Genomic DNA, 9,015 nt, shown 5'->3' with positions numbered 1-9,015 from the left:
TACAATATGTGTGTTGTTCAGTTTAGGCTACATGCTTAACTTTACAGACAGGAACATTTGAGAATATAAACCTTTTTTTTTTTCCAAAACCTTTACTTGAAGAAGATCACTAATACCTAGTTACCTGGTAACATGGAAGACATGCAGTTCAACATAAACTACTTACACACTGAAACTGATGTATAGTACAGTTAAAGTCAAGTACAGTAGTAAATGTTTGCACCATGACAAACTTCAGAGTGCTATTATCTACATGCAAGTACAGCAGTGTGAATGTGAAAAAAAATGAAACTTATTATGGTTATTGATTACAAAATAGAGTAGCACCCTTTTTAAAATAATAATATTAATAAAATTGTTTAAATTCAATGTTTAAATTATAACGCATTACTTAATGATGGGCTGTGATTATGTTTAATTTGGTCAATCAGAGAGTGACCTCCTTCTACCTTGTCTTAAATACTGAGGAAACAAACTCTAGAACTTTATTATGCTCTCATTTTCTTCTTAAAATTGTACTGCTAAAATAAATGAATATTATAATGTTATTAAATGCGTATCGATTTGAACTCTACCTTGTTTTTCATGAGTAAAATGGTTTATATTTTTGGCCCTTCACCAACCACCACAACTTCAGTCCCTTAAAACAAATGATAAAGAAATTCTTTTCTAAAGTTATTGTCAATGAAGCATCAGAGCTGGGCTTCCAAAAAGATTCTTGTGTCTGATTCCAAAGTATTCAGAGATTGCATTGCAATATTGAGAGTTACCTTTTTTTTAACTGTCTTGCCAAAATCATAAAAATAAAATGAAATATTAAGTAGGATGAACATGTGTCATTCATAACCAAAATAACAAATAAATCAGCACATTGACTGTATTAAATTTGCATTGCTTAAATGCAGATTTAAAGCTGACTTCTGAGAACTAGCAGCCCTATGATTATCCCGTTCGTCAGTGGTTAAGTAATGATCTTGAGCTAGAACATTCCCAGAAAAGCTTATTGCGCCATCATTTTTGTTAATATATATGGTCATACTGTGCTGTGATTCACTTTTTCTTCCATCCAGTGTCTCTCACCGTGTGCTTGAATGTGAGAAAGCCATTGTATAAACAGAAGAAATTATCATATTAATATTATTTCTTGTCCAAAGAAAGAACGGAAGAACAAGCCAGCGCAAACACTTTTTCTCAAATTGCAGCAATACAGTTGTTTCTTATTTTTTGACTCACTTTAGGGTAAGGAGTTCTTCTGAAGCAAATACCGGCATGTACTGGCGTGTTTGGACAGCACCAAAAGTATTTTCATAATTGTGAAACTAGCACGGTGTAGGAATCCTTGTCTTTTCCTGGTCTCTTGTGGAAAGCTGGTCTGAAGAGTTTTTTGAATGCATCTTGTTCTGGCTGCTGTCTGTGGAGCGCTGGTGGTGTCCGGCACGGCTCTTAAAACCAGCCAGGCAGCTCCTTATCTCCTTACGGATGTTGTCGCTGGACAGCACGTACAGGATAGGGTTAATGGCGCTGTTGATCGTAGACAGGCCCAGGGAGATGGTGTAGGGTGTGTAGATGCGCTTCTCGAAGTGGCAGTCCTCTTGCACTTGGGGAAAGTGGTAGGTAATAGCACGCATCAGCAGGATGATGTGGTACGGCCCAAAGCAGACCAGGAAGAGCAACACCACAGCTACGGCTAGGAGGCGCACTTTATCTTTCTGGCAGGGACGCAGACCAGTGCTGGCCTGTACGTTGGCCAAGATAGCTCGGTTGGTGAAGACCAGCACTGCAAGTGGGGCAAAGAAGCCCAAGCAGAAGCGTGCGTAGTTGAATCCTGTGACCATGGCTGTGCTTTGGCCTGGCTCGAAACAGCGACGCTCACCAGTGGCTGCATTGCCCTCTTCCATGTTAAAAACAGGAACATGGCCCAGGCCCACCACCATACATATGATAAATGTCACCAGAGTGGCTAATCTTTGGCGACGGAGCCCCCGCGACTCTACAGCGTACACCACTGCCACGTAACGGTCGATGGAGACGCAGCACAGCAAGAAGATGCTGATGTACATGTTGGTAAAGAAGACGTAGCCCGTCACCTGACATGCCAGCGAGCTCCAGAGCCAGCGGTGTCCCCCGTTGACATACATGGCCCACACGGGCAGCGTCAGCAGGTACGAGAAGTCACAGACAGACAGGCTCAACAAGTAGATGCCCAACACATTTTTACGCCGCACCTGAAGCAGGGTGAGGTAGACAGTGGCAAGGTTGGCAGGCAGGCCCACAAACAGCACTACGCTGTAGAGAACAACTAGAGGAATACGGTTCTCTTCATATGGGGTGGTACAGGTCAGATTCACGTTGCCATTCATCACGGTCACAAAGGGTTGAGTCACGGCCAACTCCTGCATGGTCTCTAGAAGCAAAAACAGAAGAAGGGAGAGGAAAAAGTGAGGCAAGGCTCATGTTACTCATTAATGTTTTCAAGGGCATTGCAAGACTTCTTTTAAAATGTTTTTTAGTCCTCCTAACTCAATGTATATTATTATTTTAAAATACGTTTTCTTATATTTTACCCCTACTTAGTGTCTCTCCAAAATAGATGGAGGTAGCAGGTCGATAAAGACATGGGGGATGCTGTTGCTTAAGCTGCTCTGAGTAGTGATGCTACTCTTGAGTTGACTAGAGTCGACTCTGATGCTTGACTCCTGCTGTTGAAGTGAACCAATAAACCCTGATCAATAAGTTCAATATATATCAAGTTTCTCTTCCAGAAAAGGTTCCTCTTGTGCAAGGCTGGACTTTCTCAAGTGCTGGCTTCTTGTTTAAAATTTTTGTTCCACCTTAAATTGTGATACAGTTACAATAACTGGTCTGCAGATGCCAGAGTGTGGCTGCTGCAACAATATCTATTGAAAGAAAATATATATGATTAAGAAGCTGGAGGATAAGACTGTTTCTTGTGTTCAATTCTCTGTTCAGTATCTCAAAACAACCATGTCAATAGTAAACTGTTATTTAGTAAAATAATGTCAGCTTTATATCTCTAAAATTTTCATCATGTAGGCCTCCTTTTAGACATGCCTTTCTGACATGAAAGATATTAAATATAATACAGTAAACTAAATAATTCAACTCCTGTAATCTGAATTTTTTAAAAATAATGTGTTCTAAAATACTACAAAAAAAACATTTTGATTCCATAAATAATCACTTTTTTACCACGGTAACTGGTGAAGTTAAAGAAAAACAGGTAAAGAAACTTTATATTGACTTCTTAAAACCCATATATGGTTTTTCACACTTTTCTCTCAAATCACTGAAATATCCATTAGTAACAGTACCTTTAAATTTGCTTTGACATTACTTGTGTTGTTATCAGTAATAAATCGTATTTTCAAGTAACACTATGGAACAACCTATACTCCTATGTAAGGAAACCTCTATATATAACATCATATAATGTCTTTCCAATTAATGTAATTTACTGTATATAGGGTTTACCGAATGTTTTTAGCACACAGTTGTGGATGAAGAGCTGACCATAAATATCCAAACCAATAGAATGTAACAATTAATTACATTGTTCAGTAGAGGTGGGAAACATGACAATACTTTATCATTATGGTGATGATTTTTTACTGCTGTGATTAACAAAAGTGTGTACAAGGGTACTGTTTCTACTGAATATACAGTCTGTATGTGTTTCTCACTATACAAACAGAAAAAAAACACACTTCCTTTCTTGCGGTCAAAGGTCATCTTTGCACGTAACCAGCTAAAACCAGTCAAAGATTCACGGCTAGGCTAGAAGTTGTGTCAGATCTCATATCTGTACAAATCCACGCAAACTGTAGCTGCAAGCTGGAGTCTGGCTTTTAGTTCTCCACCCCTGCAGTAGCGCATCCCTGCACACCAGCCACACTTCAACCTTACGGAAGAAAACAACCCCCAACTAAAGGCAGAGGAGCTTTCCCTCATCCGTGCCTTCACCCCCAGCTCAACTAGACAGCTGCTGAAATATTCATCTGCTCTCTGCGGAGAGGGGGAGTGCCACGAAAATAAGGAAAACAAGGGGCACGATTTAACCATTGGCCCAGGACGAGTGAATGACAGGTGCCAGGATGGAGCTTGAGCTCCACTGGAGAAAGCTGCAATTGGAGCATGTCTGAATTGATCATGCTGTTTGTTAAGCCTTGCTGTTTTATGCTACAGATGAATGAATTAGTGTGGCAGTGGAGCTCAGATGGAGAAACACTGGCTAGACCTAATGATGAGCAACGCCAGAGCATCTCCAGCTAAAACGTGGGCGTGTTTGAATGGACTAAATAAAATGAGACATGGATGATCACTGGTGAATTTTCTAGATCTTCTAATGTGTTTCTGTGTTCAGACCTGGTGTGGTTTTGGCAGCTCTGAAAATAGCAATCATATTCAGGTGTGGACCAAAACAACCACACCAAGACCCACAAGTGGAAGTGGTATCAGTCCGTGGTCCCAAACAAACTGAGAATGTGATCTGACCTTGTTCTGATTCAACTTTCAAATAAACTCCTCATATTTGGGCAAAACAGAGGTTCATGTGCAGTTTAACCTGATTTATTACCCAGATAATTATTTCAGCTATTTAAAAAATTAAAATGCAATATCTGCTGCTGCTCCATGCTAAATTTCTCTGAAATACACACCTTTCCACTACACAGGACCTTCTTCTAATATGAGGTACAGAGGAATAGAGCCCCCAGTGTTGAGCTGTGGAACAGTGGAACTGCGTTCTCTGAAGTTATGGACCTCTTTTCAATACCTCTTGCATGATCTAAAGGGTAGTAATGGAGGACTATTCATCTGACATCAGTTCTTGACCTCACTAATGCTCTTTTGGATTAATGCAGTGAAATCTCCACAGCAATGTTACAGTATGTGGAAGGGCCGCACAATATCAAAAAATAAATAAATAAAATTGTGATATGTTGTTTTGCCATATAAATTGTGACAATATATGGTGCAAGCCATATGGTAGTGCTTACAACAATATAGATATAATGTGTATAAAAAATGTCCTATTGTCATAGTACAAGTATTCTCTATTTGCAGTATGAATTATATAGTAACAAATTAGTTTTTTGATATAATCTGCCTCTGGTACATACAGTATATAATTGGAAACAGAACGTTCCTTTTATATCGAGCATGATGTTAGATTTTATTTGACTGTTAAACATGTACACACTGTGATGGCAATCTATTGCACAGCCCTAGTGTGTGGTGTAGAGTCCGTACAGTATAAAGGAGAGCAAGACAGACCTTTTAGCACCTCAGGACCTCAGACTAAGAGCTACAGATCATAACATAAAGAAGAACTGGCCCTCTGCCTGCCTGCATTGTGTTCAGTGACCTCCTTCCATTTAGTCTAACACTTCAGCAGTGTTAAGAGACATCATACATTTTGGGTCAGAAAAGTGCTTTTATTCTCTTGCCTGCTCTCATTTGGGGGACAGGAATAACCCAAGTGCACTAATGCTTTTTAGAGTTGCCTGAGGATAAAAACAACAACAACAATAAAGAGATACTACACAATATATATGTAGTAGATAGGGCTGGCTGATATTGTTGTCTCGATATTCTTCAAATAAATGATTGGATTTGGATTATGATTTTTAGTTCTTGCAAAACAACTTCAGCTTTTTTTAGTTGTAAACAAACAGCGCCATTTAATGTGATGCACAAGCTATTGTTTCATTTACATTTAACCAATCTTTTTTATGAACAGTAAGCAGCCCTCATAGTAAGCAGCATATGATTTCAACCTTACATGCAGTTTTTTTTTTTATAATAAACACAGTGCAAACTGAAAATCAGTAAAATAAAATAGTTCTTGTGACTGAAGCAAAAATCTTGATTATCCTATTGAAACAGTAATTTGATTAATCAAATTAATGTGATTAACCTCCCAGCCTTAGTAGTAGCTTTCAGTGTACCAGATTACAGAAAATGTAACCTCAACAATCTGCAGCTGCAGAAATAGCCTACCTTCATTAAATATGAATGCATCTTTTGTTTACTTCAAATAGCATTATCCATATTGCTCTCTGGTCACAAAAAAGCCATCTGACACTACAGAAAAGAAATTACAGCTTCTTTCTTACTTCTTACTGTTTTGCAATAAAGTTGTATCTCCTGTTTGTTGTTTCATACCTTTTGTATAATATGAATCTGGCAGCTGTTTTGTTCTGTCAGTGTTTCTCAACCCTGGCTCACTTTTTTGCACTTTTGTTTTAGTTAATGTGGCTGCGTTAAAGCGGGAAAAGCACTTAAATGTGCCGGATATTGGGCATCCTGAAACACAACATTGTGTCAATTTCTTTTTTTTAATACAAATAGAAATGCTCAAATGCTAAATGCTAAAATGACCTGGAATACAATTTTAGGCTGACTTTACATTACTTAAAATTCAGTTTTTATTTCCTTCAACTGTAAAATTGACATTATGGAGATTTTAGCGTTTTAGCGTTTAGCGTGGTTTCAGTAATAAATATCTTTACTTTACAACACTGGAATTAAACAAACATTTAAGGTTTACACAATTCTTATTAATAATAAGTCACATAGTTAAACTGATGATAGCTGCTGATATCCTGCATTAAACAAGTTCAAAACATTAATTCCTGTAGATAAAGGTATGAATAAAGTTGAAGACTGTGTATCTTGGGATAACTCGAGCTCTAATGTTTGTTAATTACTAACTACTTCTGTCAGAGAAAGGAATACAATTATAAATCTTCTTATTATAACTAAAAGCCCCTCAGTAAACACTGTATCAGTGTGTATATCAGTAAACTCAGAAAGGAGAGTCAACTGACCTGTATATGTGGATGCTAGTTCAGCAGCTCCTCTCCAGAGCAGGGGGTCTTCATCTCTGGTCTTCAGGGGTCTCACTGAGGGCTGACTAAAGGAGGAGGAGGAGGAGACCCTGCTGCGGCTCCTGTGGGCAGAGTCAGGCCGGTCACGTGTCTCCAGCAGCCGCGGGCACTATGATTCCGGGTGGTTTTCAGGTCAGACTCTTACACGGAAAGTCAGCGAGCGGTAAAACTGAGCGCGGCGCGAATTTCCACCACTCATGAGGCTGTGAGTCAGCGGAGATATTTCAAAATACCTGATTTAGGAACTGATCACAGTGAGGACTGCTGGGATAAGTGGTTTAACAGCATGTAGTCAAGACACTGCTTCATAGAGGAGTCTTTAAACAGCTACTGCAATTTGGTAACAGTGGTCTTCTGAGGGAGACAGTAGCTAAATTCACTTATTACAAGAGGAGTTTTAGATTTTTGGACATACAGTTTCATATGCAGAAGTTTGGGCACTCCAAATTAACATGTGTGTAACTGTAAGTAGACTAGTTAAAATATTTCCAAGAGTTAAATTTACACATTTCTTCAATATTTAAAGCTAATGTACATAAGTTTGTGTCTTAGGGCCCTCTCTGGTGAGAATAGGTGACTGCAAGCATGCGGAAGAATCATTTTAAACTGGGCGGGTGTGATGCGTCTCCTTTCAGACCAGATGAATCCTATTCCAGGTTATGTTCAGTCAGAGAGAGAGAGTGGAGAGTTCAGTCAGAGAAAAGCGACCCGACACCCCAGTTTTTAGAATGAATATATTAGTCTTAGCAGGGATGGTCGTTCCAGCACAGTAGTACCATTAAACACAACATTTTATCCCTCCTACTCTCAGAAATGCTTCTGCTTTCAGATTAGAAACAAAATAATACGTACTTCCACTTTAAGCAGCACTACATTGGTTATTATCAGAAATACACTGGCCACAAAAAAAAAAGAAAGAAAAAGGTCACACACACCAATATTTTTTTGGACCGTATTTAGCTTTGATTGCAGGACACATTTACTGTGGCATTGTTTTAATAAGCTTCTGCAATGTCACAAGATTTATTTTAATCCAGTGTTGCATTCTTTTTCACCAAGATCTTGCAGCGTTAATAATGGTAGAGTCTGACCACTGCACAAAGTCTTCTCCATCACATCCCAATCCCAATTAATTAATTTTGTAAGACTATCCAATTTTCCACTTATATTTTAGTTATTTAAATTACAGGTTATTTATAATAATGTGGTCATTTAGAGTAAAAAGGGGTCTGAAGCGCAATCGATAAAAAAAATATCGAATTATTCACAGTTAATCACATTTTTAGTTCCGTAAGACAAAGCTTTTGATAATGAGTTTTTAAATGTAAATAAATGAAACATCGGTGTTAGAAACACTTAGATTTGTATTAATGGTGCCAATAAAATAACTATTAATCACAACAATTTTCTCCAAACCAAATCATGGATAAAATCATTGTTACATTTTTACTTAACTGTATTTTTGGGATGGAGACAGTAATAATAGTGTGGTAGTGTAGTGTGGTTTACACCTAGCAGACTAGATCCTTTTTTACTGCATTATAATATCTCAGGGTAGTTTTAATGTTTTTTATACTATAATATTGTAATGTTTTGATTTACTGAGTTTAAATAAGAGCTTTCATGGAGAAAAAAAACATTGTGCATGAGCATGCGAGTGTGAAAGTATAAACCTCAGCATAAATAAAGGCAATCGACTTTCGTACCTCAACATGAGTTAAATCACTAAATTTAACGCTATTGCGTCACCATGTTCTGTCAATTCTGTCACGTGATTCATTTAAATTAAAAAGTTACATGTGCATTAATGTTGATAGCCCTAATTTCAACCCTTCAGTTTCTTACTCTTGGTTTAGGATCATTGTTCTACTTTAGTAGTCATACATTTTCTGTTCTTTTAGCAGATCCTATTGTCCTACATCCATCCTCCCCTTACCAGTAAAATGTTTTCTTTGCATTTGGCTCCAACATAAAAAAACTGTAAAACTCTATACATCTTTACTCCAAATATTCCAAAAATATTTTTTAAAATGCAAAACACTACTGTCATATTAGTGCAGTTGTATGATAAACCTTGGGTTTAAAGGTATTTCTAAAGGTAAAGGTT

General features: G+C 37.8%; 1 protein-coding gene across 1 annotated transcript; it reads right to left on the bottom strand.

The window, feature by feature from the left end:
- Positions 1-1,238: 1,238 nt before the first annotated feature.
- Positions 1,239-7,131, bottom strand: gpr132b (G protein-coupled receptor 132b). Its single transcript, XM_007256614.4, has 2 exons — positions 6,849-7,131; positions 1,239-2,404 (listed from the first exon to the last, which is right to left on the bottom strand). Exon 2 carries the CDS (start codon positions 2,397-2,399, stop codon positions 1,320-1,322), a length of 1,080 nt encoding a protein of 359 aa, XP_007256676.1. The 5' UTR covers positions 2,400-2,404; positions 6,849-7,131; the 3' UTR covers positions 1,239-1,319.
- Positions 7,132-9,015: the final 1,884 nt, after the last annotated feature.

The sequence above is a fragment of the Astyanax mexicanus genome, chromosome 1, assembly GCF_023375975.1.
Source record: "Astyanax mexicanus isolate ESR-SI-001 chromosome 1, AstMex3_surface, whole genome shotgun sequence".
Taxonomy (NCBI): Eukaryota; Metazoa; Chordata; class Actinopteri; order Characiformes; family Acestrorhamphidae; genus Astyanax; species Astyanax mexicanus.
This window is presented reverse-complemented; position numbering and strand designations above follow the sequence as displayed.

Bases quoted from the DNA above. Each gene is read 5' to 3' on its own strand.
- gpr132b (XM_007256614.4), bottom strand. From the start codon at position 2,399: ATGCAGGAGTTGGCCGTGACTCAACCCTTTGTGACCGTGATGAATGGC.